The sequence below is a fragment of the Pongo abelii genome, chromosome 16 (assembly GCF_028885655.2).
Source record: "Pongo abelii isolate AG06213 chromosome 16, NHGRI_mPonAbe1-v2.0_pri, whole genome shotgun sequence".
Lineage (NCBI taxonomy): Eukaryota > Metazoa > Chordata > Mammalia > Primates > Hominidae > Pongo > Pongo abelii.
The window spans coordinates 74,618,261-74,636,202 of NC_072001.2; the positions used below are offsets into that span (position 1 = coordinate 74,618,261).

Here is a 17,942-nt window from a genome sequence, read left to right on the forward strand (position 1 = left end):
ACATGTATACATATGTAACAAACCTGCACATTGTGCACATGTACCCTAGAACTTAAAGTATAATAATTTAAAAAAAAAAAAATGAAGGTCTTGCCCTCTTTCATTATCCTTTCCCTAGACCTCACCATGCATACACACTCCCCATCCTACACCCTCTCAATATAATTGTTGTAATTTGGCTTAGATTAATAACCATTGCTTACAGTGTGATGACTATGTACATGCACTTCACACTGGAGCCATGTGATCTACTACGTTAGGTCAGATTTCCAGAGCACTGATCCTAAAGCAGAGTTTTGTGCCCAGTGTTCCTTGGGGCACAACACCTGTGATGGATGTGGGAGGCAGGACTGGACAGAGGGGAAGTTGGGCTGTGATGTAGTCACACCAAGGCCTCAGCTTGTCCTACAGGAAGTTCTGAGCAGAGAGAGCCCTGAAGAGTTACCAGCAATTGAGACAGGGTGGGCCTTTGTACCAGACGACCAGTTGTTAGATTGAGCTGTCCCTGGGGAGGAGGCTTAAGCTTGGGGGAGGCAGCTCCCTCAGGCACAGCGCAAGCTCCAGAAATTCACACCTGTGAGCCAGCTCCTAACTGCTGGTGAGTGTGACTGACTGGAATTGGCTGGTAGGGGTAGGTTATCTGAGCACCATAGTGAAGCATCCACTACATATACTGTGATTATATTTCCTTTCCTGAAATCTGACTTTCCCTGTTGTTGATAAATGCCTTTTGGTTTTTAGTTTAAAACTAAAACTAAAACCAAAATTAGCATGAAGTATATGTACTTCATGCTAATTCAACCTAAGCTCTTCTAAATTGTGTGCATCATCTTTTAGTAGCTTTATGTCTCAATATCTTAAAATCTCAATATCTCAAAATGTATTGGGTATTCTACCCATTTCATCTTGAAGAATTCTCTCCTAGAACTCTCTGACCTGCTCTAGTCTTTTCCTAGTGTACAGCTGACTTGTTGGGATCTCCTTTCTTCCTAGTCCTGGGCATTCTCTTTGCTTCTTTTTTGGCTTAGATATTCTATCTCCTGGATCCCACACGTTCTACTTTCTTGTTTTACTCCTTTATTGTGGTAGTCTACATCCTCCAATAAGGGTGCATGACAGGTAAATTGCGTGAGAATTGCATTTCTGAAAATGCTTTATTTTCTCCTAAGGATTGATAATTTGACTAGATATAGAATTCTAATTTTGAAATGGCTGTGCCTCAAAAATTATAAGGCATTACTCAATTATTGTTCAGCCATCAAATTATTGTTGGGAAATCCAATACTATTTTGTTTCTATTCAGGATGCTTGTATGATCTTTTCTTTGTCCCAGTGTCTTGAAATTTCAAGTGATGTAACCTTCATGAGGGTTTATTTTTATCTATTTATTGGAAGACACTTCTTCATGGGTCTGTTGTACTCTTACAAGTCTTTGGAGTATACCAAGAATGCAAGGCCCTGACCATCCTAAAATTGGATTATTTCTCAGGCTTGTGTTTGCGGTGAGCAACCTTGAGGGGTAGGATAAGTCTGCTTTCAGGACAAATAGTGGGGTTGCTTATTGCTTTCAGTAAAAGCAGTTAGATCTTTCAACTTCAGTGTTCCTCAGCTGCAATACAAAACCACTGTATATGCAGTATCCGTGGGTCCTGCCCTTATGCATTGCCCCTGTGGGACTTGGGGGCAAGGGAAACTGACACATACTAATGCTCACGCTGCTTGCTCTTCTTTATCTCTCACTCAGAAATCTTCTATCTTCTGTTTGTATCCATGAAACAGTAACAGGATAACTTATTGATTGTAAGTATGGAAAGATCAAATCCCAGTCCTGACATCATTTTCCTGGGCACTTGATAGACTCCTGCAATCTGGAAACAGAAATTGTCTTGAGTTATTTATTTGATGATTTCCTGTGAATCTAGAAAACTAATTGCTGCTTTTCCTTTCTGTAAAATTACAACTTTATTGAAATAAAATTCATATATCATTAAAGTCACCAACTTAGTTGTTTTAGTATATTCACAGTTATATAACTATTATCACGACATAATTGCAAACATTTTCCTTATCCTAAGAAGAAAGCTGATACCTATTAGCAGTCACTCCACATTATCCCCTCTCTTCAGGCCCTGGCAACCACTAATTTACTTTCTTTCTCCATGGATTTGCATATTCTGGGCATTTCATGTAAATGGAATTATACAATATGTGGCCTTATATGATTAGCTTCTTAGCATAATGTTTGAAGATTTATCAATGTTATAGCATGTATCCATACTTTAATCCTTCCTGTTGTCAAATAATATTCCATTGTATGGATATACCACATTTTGTTTGTCCATTCACCAGTTGAGAGACATTTCAGTTTCCCCTTTTTAGCTATTATGAATAATGCTGCTGCTATATCTAAATGTTAGTGTCACCCCAAAATTCAAATGCTGGAACCTAATACTCAGTGTGATATCATTAAGAGGTGGGACCTTTTGGAATGAAGTCATGAGGGCTCCAACCTCATTAATGGGATTAGTACCCTCATGAAAGAGACTTGAGTAAGCTCCCTTGCCTCTTCTGATATGCAAAGATAATAGCAACAAGGTGCCATCTGTGAAGCAGACAGAGTATTCACCAGACACTGAATCTTTTGGCACCTTGATGTTGGACTTCCCAGCCTCTGGAACTTAGAAATAAATTTCTGTTGCTTTCTCTTTCTTTTTTTTTTTTTTTTTTTGAGACAGTCTCTTTCTGTCACCCAGGCTGGAGTGCAGTGGCGTGATCTCAGCTCACTACAGCCTCTGCCTCCCGGGTTCAAGCAGTTCTCCTGCCTCAGCCTCCTGAGTTGCTGGGATTACAGATGTGCGCAACCATGCCTGGCTAATTTTTGTATTTTTAGTAGAGACAGGGTTTCACCGTGTTGGCTAGGCTGGTCTCAAACTCCTGACCTCAAGCAATCCGCCTGCCTTGGCCTCCCAAAGTGCTGGAATTACAGTTGTGAGCCACCACGCCCAGCCTTTTCTATTGTTTATAAATGATATAATCTAAGCTGTTTTGTTATAGCAGCCCAAACAAAATTGTGTACATTTTTGTGTTAATGTAGGTTTTCATTTCTTGTGAGTATAAACCTAAAAGCAGAATTGCTGGGTCATGTGGTAGCTCTATGTTTAACATTTTGAGGAACTGCCATATATTTTCCAAAGAGGCTATTTGATTTTAGAGTCCCACCAGCATTGTATAATGGTTCTAATTTTTCCACATCCTTGTCAACACTTGCCATTCTCTCTCTTATTTTAGCCATCGTAGTGAGTGTGAAGTTGTATCTCATTGTGGTTTTGTTTGTACTCACCTAATGACTATTGATGTTCAGCATCTTTTCATGTGCTTATTAGCCATTTGTATATCCTCGCTGGGGAAATGTTTATTCAAACACTTTGTCCATTTTTTAAATAGGGTTGTCTTTATATTGTTGAGTTATAAGAGTTATTTATAGATTCTGGATACAAGTCTCTTACGTGATATACGATTTGCAAAAATTTTATCCCATTCCGTGGGTTGTTGTGTCATTTTCTTGATGAAGTATTATGATGAAATTCAATTTATTTATTTATTGTCACTCATCTTTTTGATACCATATCATCTAAGAACCCATTGCCAAATCCAGGATCACAAGGATTTATACCCATTTTCTTCTAGGAATTTTATAGTTTTAGTTTTTACATTTAGGTTGACGATCCATTTTGAGTTATCTTTTGTATATGGTATGAGATAGGGATTCAACTTAATTCTTTTGCATGGTAGATATGCAAAGTTATGCCACTGTCATTTGTTGCAAACAGTGTTTTTTTCCCTAATGATTTGTTTTGGCACCTCTGTCAAAAATCAATTGACCATAAATGTAAGGGTTTATACCTAGACTCTTAAGTTATATTCCACTGATCTATGTGTTTAGCCTTATGAAAATACCACACTTACTGTTGATTTGTAGTAAGTTTTAAAATCAGGAAATATGAATCCTCTAGCTGTTTTTCTTTGGTCCCTTGCATTTTTGTGTGAATTTTAGGATTACTTTCAGAAAAATAAAAGGCCATTTGGTAGTTTGTGTTGAATCTGTAGATCAATATGGGGGAGTATTGCCATCTTAACAATGTTAAATCTTTAGATCCAAGAAAATGTTGTATCTTTCCATTTATTTAGATCTTCCTTAATTTATTTCAACAATATTTTGAGGTTTTCAATGAATAAATCTTCTTTAAACTTTTTCTTAAGTATTTTTATTATTTTTAATGCTATTGTAAATTGAATTTCTTTTTCAAATTCATTTTCAGGATACTCACTGATAGCAAATAGAAATATAATTAAGAGGTAGGGTCTCACTATGTTGCCCATGTTGGTCTTGAACTCCTGGCCTCAAGTGATCCTCCTGCCTTGGACTCCCAAAGTTACAGGTTATCGCATGAGCACTGTCCCTGGCCCTCAAAGTATTTTCTGATTTTCCTATGTTTTTTTTCTTGATTATTTATTTAGGAGTATGTTGTTTAATTTCCATGTATTTAAAAAGTTACCCAATTTTTTTCTGCTATTTTGAATTTCATTCAATTGTGGTCAGAGAACATGCTTTTCGTTATTTTGATATTTTAAAATTTATTAAAGTTTGTTTTATAGCCTAACATTTATTCCCTCCTGGAGAATGTTTCTTGTGCACTTGAGAAGAATGTGTATTCTGCTACTGTTGGGAGGAGTGTTCTATAGCTATCTGAGTCTAATTGCCTTATGGTATTGTTCAAGTATTCTCTATCTTTATTGATCTTCTATAGATCTCTCAGTCTAATTGGTTTATAGTGTTGTTCAAGTATTCTATTTCCTTATTGATCTGCTGTAGATATCTAAGACTAATTGGTTTATAGTGTTATTCAAGTATTTCCATATTGATCTTCTGTCTCATTGCTCTATTTATTATTGAAAGTGGGATATCAAAGTTTGAAACTACCATTATATTATTGTCTATTTCTTCTTTCAATTCTGTCACTTTTTTGTTTGTTTGTTTGGGGGAGGGGTGTGTGTGTGTGTGTGTGTGTGTGTGTGTGTTTGAGATGGAGTCTTGCTCTGTCACCCAGGCTGGAGTGCAGCTGCATGATCTCGACTCACTGCAACCTCCGCCTCCTGAGTTCAAGCAATTCTCTTGCCTCAGCCTCCCAAGTAGCTGGGATTACAGGCACATGCCACCACGCCTGGCTAATTTTTGTATTTTTTGATGAAGGTGGGGTTTTGCCATGTTGGCCAGGCTGGTCTTAAACTCCCGATCTCAGGTGATCAGCCCACCTTGGCCTTCTAAAGTGTTGGGATTACATGCATGAGCCACTATACCCAACCTGTCAGTTTCTACTTTTTGTATTTTGGGGCTTGGTTGTTATGTCTTCCTGATGGATTGACTCTTTTATTATTATAAAATGTTCTTGTCTCTAGTAACAATTTTTGTCTTAAAGTCTACTTTGTCCAAAATATTACTAGAGCTACTCTAGCTGCCTTTTGCTTTTATGGAAGAGTTGATTTTCAGAGGCACTGACAACCATTCTGGAAAGCAGAAGTTGTTCCGGTTTTAGGTCTGCTTTCTCCCCCATTTCCAAAGTTACCTTTTGGAGACTCCGTAATGCAGCATAGCTTTGCTGCTTTTATTGCTGCTTAGGATCAGCTTTCTTGGGTCAGCTAAGTCATTACAATGAGTCCTTCTGCTTTCCGGTTTCCTAAATTTTGTAACCGTTAACTCCTTTTCTATTTTCTTTTACTTTTGAGTTTATTACTTTTTAAAAAATCTTCACTATTATATTAATGGCTTTTCCAAGGAAACAGAATTCAATGAGTGATTTAAATCTTTAACTTGTATTCGAGGGTAAACCTTTAGCTTTTAGTTGCTTTACTCTTAGTAACCTAAATTTTCTTGTATAGTCACCAGCATTTTTTTTTTTCATGATCAGAGGGCTTTTAAATATCAGGGCTCCAGATACCTGGTAATATCCTAAACTTAATTAGAGTGCCTATATTTGGGGTTATATTATCTTTTAAATTCAGGCATGGGGGTCTGAATATCTTTGATTCAAAATAAGAGTCAGCTGCTTCCAAGTCGGTTCACTGCTTGATTTTCCTTAGAGCAATGATTCCCAAACTTGACCATGTCCTAGACCTCATCCCCAGAGTTTCTGATCCAGGATATCTGGGGTGAGGCCCAAGAATTTGCATTTTCAGCAAGTACACAGGTGATGCTGGTGCTGCTGGTCCCAGGACCACAGTAAGAACCACTGCTTTAGTGTGTGGACGGTGAAATGTTCCTTTTGGAGGCAGGGAGGACATTCAGGAAACAGATGAGTACAAAGAAGGAGAGAAACAGAGAGAAGTTTGTGCCCACTTCCTGTTGCTCCCAGCTTGTGGCACCCCTTCTGTTTTCCCCCTTTCCGTGCACCAACAAAACCTGACAAAATCTGCTTAGAGAAGAGTCTCCTGGCATCAGAATTGTACTTTACTTAAAGGCAAAAAAAAAAAAAAAAAGAAAAAAAGTGAATATCCATGCAAAACCTTAATTTGAAACCCTTCAAAGGTTGTTGTTTTTGAGATGGGATCTTGCTCTTGCTCTGTCATCCAGGCTGGAGTGCAGTGGTACAATCACAACTCATTGCAGCCTCAAACTCCTGGGCTCAAAGGATCCTCTCACCTCAGCCTCCTGAGTAGCTGGGACTACAGGCGTGCACCCTCATGCCTACCTAATTTTTAATTTTTTTGTAGAGACAGGATCTCATTATGTTGCCCAGGCTGGTCTCGGACTCCCGGGCTCAAGCAATCCTTCTGCTTCAGCCTCCGATAGTGTTGGCATCACAGACATGAGCCACTGTGCCCAGCCTAAAGGTATTCTTATGAGGAATTTTAAAGGAGTTGGGGGCTGGGGGCAGAGGCTTATGCCTGTAATCCTAGCATTTTCGGAGGCCAAGGCAGAAGGATCACTTGAGACCAGGAGTTTGAGACCACCCTGGGCGACATGGCAAAACCCCATCTCTACAAAAAATACAACAATTAGCTGGGTGTGGTGGCACATACCTGTAGTCCCAGCTACTCAGGAGGCTGAGATGGGAGGATGGCTTGAGCCTGGGAGGTCAAGGTTGCAGTGAGCCAAGAACACACCACTGCACTCCAGCCTGAGTGATAGAACAAGATTCTATCTCACACAGACACAAAGGTGGGGGGCAGTGGGTAGGAAGTCTAGCAGGGTCTAGAGAAGTCATTACATAATTTTGTGAGAAGAACTAGGGTATTTTCTAAGGCAACAGGATGCTAGGTAGTTTTGTTAAGAAGTCCCGTGTCCTCAGGTTTCAGTTATCTCCTAGTTGCAAATCTGAGAAGGCGGACCCAGTGTCCCCAGTGTCTACTGGTGGGAGGAGCCCAGAGTTAAGGCCGTTCCTCTGGGTTCTTTTCTTGTGGCCATTTGGAGATTCTGCTGTAATTGTCTCATATTTAGCTTCCCCCCCCCCCCCCCAGAATGTTCTTCTGCAGTATGGTTGCAAATATTGAGGAATAAAATTCTGGCCCCAAAAGATAGTATCTCAAAAGATAGAGATAGTTGGGAGGAAGCCAAGAGAAGTGAGGACCCAAAACCCTTGCCCAGATGAGGCTGCCTTTCACAAACACTTTTATTACTTATAATGCAATGCCCCTGGATAGTTCTAGTGCTTCAGAAAGTGAGGAGCTGGGGAGAGAGGGAATAGGGTCTTGGTAGATGAAATGAGAAAGCAAGTTGTAGGAGATGAGTTTTGCCTCCAACTTGTCACTTCCTTTCTTAAGCCTGTTTTTTCATCTATCAAATGATGATTTTGTTTGAAATAAATCCCAGAGGTGCTTCCATCTTGGTATTCTTTTATTTTTTTCCCCATATCTTTTGGGCAGCCAAGGAAAGAAACCAGGTCTCTTGACTTCTAAGATAGAGCTCAGAGTATCTAGACGATGCAGTCTTCCTGAACCATGTGGTCCCAGAGGCTCCATGTGATTTCCTGTTAGAGGTTTTCAGTGGCTTTGGAATAGAAGGAAGTTTATTGCTATGACAGTCAGGCAGCCACACTGGGGATATATGCTGTATCATGTAGTGTAGGAAAAAGTCAGTATTACCCAATCAGGTAATCTGATTTTTAGACAGCCTGTTCCAGGCTGTCTATGGCTGAGCATAGCATTAGTCTTGTCTCCAAAACAGTTTTTTTTTTTTAAATACAGTGTGTACTTGGCTTGTCTATTTCTTTTGGATATAAAAATATATCTTGCCTGAAATTTATTTTCATTCTTATTTTGGAAGCAACTAAATTGTTCTGAGATGTTCCTTGTAGCAGTAATTTAGCATTTACTGAGCATCCTCTATGTGCCAGGCTTGGTGTGAAGTGATAGAAATGTAGAGAAAGACTCTGAGGTAGGGAAATATATCTAGCAGGAGGAGGGCAGAGAAAGACAAGGGGGAGAAAAGGCCAATATTCATTTATCTATCCCTTGTTTCATTCCTCAGAGATTTGTTTAGCATTTGGTATGCGCCAAGCTCTGTGCTGGGTTCCTGGGATACAAAAGTGAATAAGACAGAGACATCCCGTATTCTGGCAAAACCACACGGCAATACAGCATGGTTAACCCTGAAATAGAGGAGGCCACATCAACCTGAGAGGGGGCGGAAGTAGAGGTGGGATCCAGATCCATGGAGGGCTTCCTGAGGAGGTGACCTGCAAATGCAAACAAAGTACAAATGCAGGCCAGCCAAGTGAGGGAAGGAACAGTTAAGCAATGGCTAGAGAGAGGGAGTGCTTAGTTGTGTGTAGACTGTGTATTTAGGAATGTGGATTTAAGGAAGAACAGGAGGAAATGAGGCTATAAAAGTAGGCGAGGTTCCGCTCTTGAAAGAGGTTTTATCCCTCGCTTAGAACTTTGAACTTCAACCTAGAGTGACGGAGAAGCCACTTAAATACCTCATAATGGAGGAATTATTACAGGAAGCTGCAGCCATTTAAAAAGGCATACAGATGATATAACTGCGTAGATATTAAGTTTAAAAAGCAGAATATGGCCGGGTGTGGTGGCTCATGCCTGTAATCCCAGCACTTTGGGAGGCCAAGGTGGGCAAATCACTTGAGGTCAGGAGTTCAAGACCAGCCTGGCCAACATTTTGAAACCCTGTCACTCCTAAAAAATACAAAAAAAAAATTAGCTGGCTGTGTTGGCAGTTACCTGTAATCCCAGCTACTCGGGAGGCTGAGGCAGGAGAATCACTTGAACCCGGGAGGCGGAGGTTGCTGTGAGCCAAGATTGCGCCACTGCGCTCCAGCCTGGGTTACAGAGTGAGACTTGTGAACATAAAAATTATGTGCTCACTGTGTTTGCTGATATATGAAATATATTTAGGTTGGTGCAAAAGTATTTGTGCAGTTACTTTTGCACCAGCGTAATTAATTATGACAATGGCAAAGCATGAGAGGATGTCTAAAAGTAGAATCTGTTATTTGCATGGCGAGAGTCTTTAAGAATTCCTTTATAATATTCACTCAGCACTGTATCACTACTATATGCAAATAGATCAAGATACAATCCCTTCCCTCTATCATCAAATATGGGGAGAGCTGATAACTTTCATGCACTTTTAAAAACTATGTGATTATGAAATGTCCAGAATAGGCAGATCAATAAAGACAGAAAGTAGATTGGTGGTTGCCAAGATCTAGGGGGAGTGAGGAATTGAAATGACAGGCACAGGGCTTCTTTTTGAGCTGATGGAAATGTTCTGGAATTATATAATGGTTGCGGTTGGACATGCAACCTTATGAATATATGAAGACTTATTGAACTGTATAGTTGGTTAAAATGCTTAATTTTATGTTATACAAATTGTATCTCAATAAAAATTATAGGAAGAAAAAAGGTGCTGATTCCACAGAGATGATATTGTTTATACCTTATCTTTATTTTATTTTATTTTATTTTACTTTGGTAGTAAAAGGCAATCGCAAATGTGAGTTGAACTGCCAGGCAATGGGCTACCGCTTCTATGTACGGCAAGCTGAGAAGGTCATTGATGGCACCCCCTGTGACCAGAACGGCACGGCCATCTGTGTGTCTGGGCAGTGCAAGGTAAGTGCCCCCAAACTGGGGTGAATTCTTAGGGTGTTTGATCTGTGACTGCTGACTCCATTGTTTTCCAGGGAGAGACTAGGCTGCTAGCTCCCCCCAGCCCACGTCAGGGCCACTGAACCATGCGCTCTGGGAGGAGTGGGCTGAGATGGGGCTGCTTGGTCAGCCCTGACTGTGCTTTTGATCTTTGGGCATCACCAGGTCCCACTGTAGCATTCCCATTATTAAGTGATTTATGTTGACACCACATGCTTCACAATGGACACGGCAATCTTTGCGAGTTGGATCTGGAGCTCCTTCCTTGCCTGTGAAACGGAGGTTATGGAAAGGGCACTGCTAGTTTAATCAAGAAATGGTTGGCGTCATGAGGGTGGCATTTTAAGGGAATGGCATATTTTATCTTGCCTCTCCCCAGAAGGGGCAGGCTTCCAAAGGAAAGTTGTTTCGTGCCTTTTATAGCAGAAGTTGTACTTTAAACAGGAAGTTTTCAACCTCCTTAGGCTTCTGAAGTCTGTTCCAGGAACTCCCCGCCTGGCGTTCTGCAAACATTCTGGGCTTCAGAGAATCCTTGTGGGATGCTTAATGTTGACAGAAAGCACCATTTGGTTAAAAATAGGCATCTTAGATGAAATGGCACAAATTCCGTAGCTACGTTAATTTGCGCTTGGACTTCTACCCTCCTTTCATCTATATATGTATTCGTGGAGCTAAGATTTAGCAGGTAAATGACTCTGGACCCCAAACGAAGAGTCTATCTTAATTAGCACTCTATAGCTAGCTGGCAGACCGATTTTAATCACAGGAAGAGCTCTTTGGCTATAACACCTGGAAGTTCCTATTATAGTTTGAATATAACTTGCTACAGTGTTTAATATTAGGGATATTGAGGTGTGATTTGTGAGCACAACCTACCCCCCCCAATAACATTTTGAATGAGGAGGTTTCAAATAGGATGCAAAATAACTTATAAAGCAGGATTGATATTCTCAGATTTTTAAAAAGTATATTTTTAATTATTATGAGTACATAATGGATGGATGTATTTATGAGATATATGTGATATTTTGATACAGACATACAGTGTGTAATGATCAAATCTGGGTAACTGGGGTATCCATCACCTCAAGTTTTTAGCATTTCTTTGTATTAGGAACATTCCAGTGCTACTCTTTTATTTTACTTTATTTATTTTTTGAGATGGAGTTTCACTCTTGTTGCCCAGGCTGGAGTGCAATGGCACAATCTCAGCTCACTGCAACCTCCGCCTCCTAGGTTCAAGGGATTCTCCTATCTCAGCCTCCTGAGTAGCTGGGATTACAGGCTCACGCCACTACGCCCAACTAATTTTTTGTATTTTTAATAGAGATGGGGTTTCACCATGTTGGCCAGGCTGGTCTTGAACCCCTGACCTCAAGTGATCCACCCGCCTTGGCCTCCTAAAGTGTTGGGTTTACAGGCATGAGCCACTGCACCCAGCTTCTACTCTTTTAGTTTTCTTAAAATATACAATAAATTATTGTTAGCTATAGTCACCCTATTGTGCTACCAAACACTTGATCTTATTCATTCTAACTGTATTTTTTTGCCCATTAACCATCCTCACTTTATAACCCCATCCCTACTACCCTTTCCAGTCTCTGGCAACCATCATTTCACTCTCAGTCTTCAGGAGTTCAATTTTGGTTTTTTTAGCTCCCACATATGAGTGAAAACATGATATTTGTCTTTGTATGCCTGGCTTATTTCAGTTGACAGAATGTCCTTCAGTTCTATCCATGCTGTTGCAAATGACAGATTTTGTTCTCACATTTCGAATGCAAGTTAAGAAAGGAACAAGGTGTCACTTGATACCTGATGTGTATGAAGGAACTTTGGAAGAGCAAACCCTGAAAGAATTAGGATGCGGTATAGAAGAAGCAGGAAACATGGGAAACATCATAGCCTCCAGTTTTCCGCTCCTTTGGAAAAACCACTGGTTTTCGCACATCCTCTCTGAGCTTCAGTGTCCTCAGAAAATACTTAAGGGCGTTCTCTGAGAGTTTTGTGATCTCCAACTTTAATGTTCCCTGCTTCTAAATGTTACTGAACTAAAATGATGGGCCTGATAGCAATCTAGCTTTATCTTTCAGATTCCAAAGCAACTGTTTCATTTCCTGAATACAGGTGCACACTGTTGAGGAATGGTGAATGTAATGGTAGAGTATAATGGTTACAAACCTGCCCTCTGAAGTTGAATTGCCTGGGTTCAAGTCATGCCTCTTCCACAGATTTACTGTGTGATTTTGCAAAAGTTACTTAAGCTCTCTGTGCTTCTGTACATCATCTAAAGAATGAGGAGGATGGTACCTATGTCCTGTGTTGCAGTGAAGAGTCATGACCGTATAACAGGGTTTGGCATTCAGTAAGCATACTGGCATTTATTAGTATTATCACTGCATATGCCTACATATATACCATTGTACTTGGATTTTCTATGCAAAAGTATTTGCTTTTTTTTGTCGATTATAGATTTGTCAGATGCACATGCTCTTTTGGGTCAGTGTTCTCACGCTATAGTGTGAATCACTGGGGGTTTGCAGATTCTGATTCAGTAGGGCCTGGGGAAGGGCCTGGGAGTCCGCTTTTCTAACAAACTTCCATGTGATATTGATGCTGCTGGTCCCTGGATCATATTTTGAGTAGCAAGGTTTTAAGGGACATTGATTAAAATATAGTTAACAAAGAGCCAGAAATATAAATATATGGTGGTGAGATGACTTGGAAGGAATATGAAATGTGGTCTCTTCACTGGGAGAGCACATTTTCTTAGTATTTCATTAAATGTCTATTAGCTGATGATAGAAAAGCAAACACTTATAAGGACATGGGTATGGATTCTTACTAATTGATGAAAAACATTCAAACTTTACGACAGCACAGTTTGCAGATAATAATTGCTAAAAGCCTGAAACAGACATTTTCCAGGATGTGAGTATATTAATAGGGTTCTGATGTTACTAGGACTACTTGGATACTACTTTGCATTTGTTCTCTGCATTTGCCTGAAATTCCCTCATTGAAGTTGTTGGAACCACTGACTATCCCGTCCTCTCTAGAACTTCAGTTTAAATAATCAGAAGTACATTTGCTTCCCAGGCTGAACTTCTGTTTACTTTGCAACTTTCAACGGGTAAAGTGTCCTTTTCTAAATATTTGATTGGATGCCCAGAATTCAAATTGATTTCTCTACCTCTCTGACTTGTGGCTGAGAAAGCTGTCACTCGCAGACAGTTTTCCCTAAGATGTGTGTCTGCATCTGAAATAGTGACACAAAGCTTCTCCTGGCCACATAGAGTTGAAGGAAATAGCCAGGCTTGCAAGAAAAGTTAATGAAAGGTGACAAGCCTTACATAATAATATGAGCTGAGTCTACAAAAGGGTCCTCATGAGAGGAGGGCACTGTCCTCACATCAAGCCAAGTAAAGGCCCCAGGCCCACCTATTGCTGGCTTGAATGCTCTGTTTCAGCTCAAGCTAGAGCCTATTGGAGCTCCTCTGTGGTTTATTTATTTTTTAAAAATTCTTAATTTGTCATTTTTGGGCACATAATATATATTTATAGAGTACATAAGATAATTTGATACAGGCAAACAATACGTAATAATCACATCAGAGTAAATGGGGTATCCATCCCCTCAAGCATTTATCCTTTGTGTTACAAATGATCCAGTTATACTGAGTTATTTTAAAATGTACAATGACATTATTATTGACTGTATTCACCCTGTTGTGCTATCAAATACTAGATATTATTTATTCTTTCTATTTTTTTGTACCCATTAACTATCCCCACCTCCCCTTTAACCCCCAACTACCCTTCCCAGCCTCTGGTAACCATCATTATCCTCTCTATCTCAATGAGTTCAATTGTTTTAATTTTTGGCTTCCACAAATAAGTGAGAACATGCCAAGTTTGTCTTTTTGTTTGTTTGTTTTTTTAAGACGGAGTCTTACTCTGTTGCCCAAGTTGAAGTGCAGTGCTGCAATCTTGGTTCACTGCAGCCTCTGCCTCCCAGGCTCAAGCCATTCTCCTGTCTCAGCCTCCTGAGTAGCTGGGATTACAGGCATGTGCCACCACACCTGGCTAATTTTTGTATTTTTAGTAGAGACAGGGTTTTGTCGTGTTGGCCAAGCTGGTCTCGAACTCCTGACCTCAGGTAATCCAGCTGCCTTGGCCTCCCAAAGTGCTGGGATTACAGGTGTGAGCCACCTCGCCCGGCCCGAAGTTTGTCTTTTTGTGCCTGGTTTATTTCACTTAACATAATGACCTCCAGTTCCATCTATGCTGTTGCAAATGACAGGATCTCATTCTTCTTTGTGTCTAAATAGTACTTTATTTTGTATATGTACCACATTTTCTTTATACATTCATCTGTTAATGGACACTTAAGTTGATGCAAATCTTGGCTTTTGTGAATAGTGTTGCAGTAGACATGAGTGTGCAGATATCTCTTCGATACACTGATTTCTTTTCTTTGGGGTATATGCCTACCAGTGAGACTGCTGGATCATAGGGTAGCTCTATTCTTACTTTTTTGAGGAACCTCCAAACTGTTCTCCATAGTGGTTGTACTAACTTACATTCCCACCTACAGTGTAAGAGGGTTACTTTTACTCTACATCCTCACCGTCATTTGTTATTGCCTCACTTTTAGTGAGTTATTCACTCATATTAGAACTGGGGTGAGACAATATCTCATTGTAGTTTGGATTTGCATTTCTCTAATGATCAGTGATGTTGAGTAGGTTTCTATATACCTGTTTTCCATTTGTATCTCTTCTTTTAAGAAATGTTTATTCAAATCTTTTGCCCATTTTATTTATTTTTATTTTATATTATGTTATGTTATGTTATGTTATGTTATGTTATGTTATTTTTGAGATGGAGTCTTGCTCTGTCGCCCAGGCTGGAGTGCAGTGGTGCAATCTTGGCTCACTGCAAGCTCCACCTCCCGGGTTCACGCCATTCTCCTCCCTCAGCCTCCCAAGTAGCTGGGACTATAGGCGCCTGCCACCACACCTGGCTAATTTTTTTGTATTTTTAATAGAGTCGGGGTTTCACCATGTTAGCCAGGATGGTCTTGATCTCCTGACCTCGTGATCTGCCTGCCTCAGCCTCCCAAAGTGCTGGGATTACAGGCATGAGCCACTGTACCCGGCCCTGCCCTGCCCATTTTAAAATCAGATTATTAGATATTTTTCCTATAGAGTTGTTTGAGCTACTATATATTTTGGTTATTAATCCCTTGTCAGATGGGTAGTTTGCAAATATTTTCTCCCATTCTGTGGGTTGTCTCTTCACTTTGTTGATTATTTTCTTTGCTGTGCAGAAACTTTTTAACTTGATGTGGTCTGATTTGTCCATTTTTCCTTTCGTTGCCTGTGTTTGTGGGGTATTACTCAAGAAATCTCTGCCCAGTCCTATGTCCCAGAGAGTTCCCCCAATGTTTTCTTGTAGTAGTTTCATAGTTTGAGGTCTTAGATTTAAGTGTTTAATCCATTTTGGTTTGATTTTTGTATATGGTGAGAGATAGGAGTTTAGTTTCATTCTTCTGCATATGGATTTCCAGTTTTCCCAGCACCATTTTTTTTTTGAGGAGACTGTCCTTTTTCCAATGTATGCTCTTGACCCCTTTAATGCAAATGAGTTCACTGTAGATGTGTGGATTTATTTCTAGGTTCTCTATTCTGTTCCATTGGTCTATATGTCTCTTTTTATGCCAGTACCATGCTGTTTTGGTTACTATTGCTCTGTAGTGTGATTTGAAATCAAGTAATGTAAGTCCTCCAGTTTTCTTCCTTTTGCTCAGGATTGCTTTGACTCTTCTTAATCTTTTGTGGTTCCATATAAATTTTAAAATTGTGTTTTTCTATTTCTGTGAAGAATTTCATTGGTATTTTGATAGGGATTACATTAAATCTGTAATTTGCTTTGGTTTTATGGACATTTTAACAATATTAATTCTTCCAATCCAGGAACACAGAATATCTTTCCATTCTTCTGTGTCCTCTTCAACTTCTTTCATCCATGTTTTATAGTTTCATTGTAGAGATCTTTTACTTCTTTGGTTAATTCCTAGGTATTTTATTTTATTTGTAGCTATAGTAAATGGGATCAGTTTTTTAATTTCTTTTTCAGATTGTTTGCTGTTGGCATATAGAAATAATGTATATTTGCTGTTCCCATATAGAAATGTTACTGTTTTTTGTGTGTCGATTTTGTATTTTGCAACTTTACTGAATTTGTTTATCAATTCTAATCATTTTTGGTGGAGTCTTTAGTGTTTTCCAAATATAAAATTATATCATCTGCAAACAAGGGTAATTTGGCTTCATCCTTTCCAATTTGGATGCCCTTTATTTCTTTCTCTTGTCTGATTGTTCTAGCTAGGACTTCCAGTACTACATTGAATAACAGTAGCGAAAGTGAGCATCCTTGTCTTGTTCCAGATCTTAGAGGAAAGGCTTTTGGTTTTTCTCTATTCAGTATGAAACTGGCCGTGGGTCTGTCATATATGACTTAATTATGTTAAGGCATGTTCCTTCTATACCCAACTTTTTGAGGGTTTTTATCATGAAGGGATGTTGAATTTTATCAAATGCTTTTATTGGCATCAATTGAAAGGTCATATGGTTTTTGTTCTTCATTCTGTTGCTATGATATATCACATTAATTGATTTGCCTATGTTGAATCATCCTTGCATCCCTGGGATAAGTCCCACTTGGTCCTGACGAATGATATTTTTATTGTGTTGTTGAATTTAGTTTGCTAGTTTTTTTCTGAAGGATTTTTGCATCATGCATTTGGAAGTATTCCTTCCTCCTTTATTTTTTAGACTAGTTTGAATAGGATTGGCGTATTAAATCTTCTTTAAATGTATGGTAAATTTCAGCAGTGAGGCTATTGGGTCCCAATCTTCTTTAGTGGGAGACTTTTTATTACTGTTTCTATCTCATTACTTGTTAATTGGTCTGTTCAAGTATTGGATTTCTTCATGGTTTAATCTTGATAGGTTGTATGTATCTAGGAATGTTATTCATTTATTCTACATTTTCCAGTTTATCGACATATAGTTGCTTATAGTAGTCACCGTTGATCCTTTGAATTTCTGTGGTATCAGTTGTAATGTCTCCTTTTTTAGCTCTGATTTTATTTATTTGAGTCTTCTCTCTTTCTTAGTCTGGGTAAAGGTTTGTCCATTTTATCTTTTCAAAAACCAACTTTTCATTTTATTGACCTTTTGTATGGTTTTCTTCATTTCAATTTCATTTATTTCTGCTCTGATCTTTATTATTTCTTTTCTTTTCTTTTTATTGTTCTTTTTTTTAGACAGAGTGTTGCTCTGTTGCTGAGGCTGGAGTGCAGGGGCATGATCACAGCTCACTGCAGCCTTGACCTCCAGGCTCAAGCAGTTCTCCCAGCTCAGCCTCCTGGGTAGCTGGAATAACAGGTGCACGCCACCACAACTGACTAATTTTTAAATTTTTGTAGAGATGGGATCTCGCTATGATGCCTAGGCTGGTCTTGAACTCCTAGGCTCAAGCACTTCTCCTGCCTCGGCCTCCCAAAGTGCTGGGATATAGGCATGAGCACCATGCCTGGTCTATTATTTATCATTTACTAATTTGGGGTTTTTTTCTTGTATTTCTAGTTCTTTAAGATGCATCAATCAGTTGTTTGTTTGAAGTTTTTCTACTTTTTTGATGTAGGTGCTTATAAGTATAAACATCCCTCTTAGTACTGCTTTCAGTGTATCCCATTGATTTTGGTA

General features: G+C 39.3%; 1 protein-coding gene across 2 annotated transcripts in view; it reads left to right on the top strand.

The window, feature by feature from the left end:
* Window positions 1-17,942, top strand: part of THSD4 (thrombospondin type 1 domain containing 4) — a 680,304-nt gene that overhangs the window by 293,628 nt on the left and 368,734 nt on the right. For both annotated transcript variants that reach the window (XM_024232473.3, XM_063716704.1), the window contains exon 7: window positions 9,995-10,131. In XM_024232473.3, coding sequence (XP_024088241.3) covers window positions 9,995-10,131 — 137 coding nt within the window. The remainder of the gene's footprint in view (window positions 1-9,994; window positions 10,132-17,942) is intronic.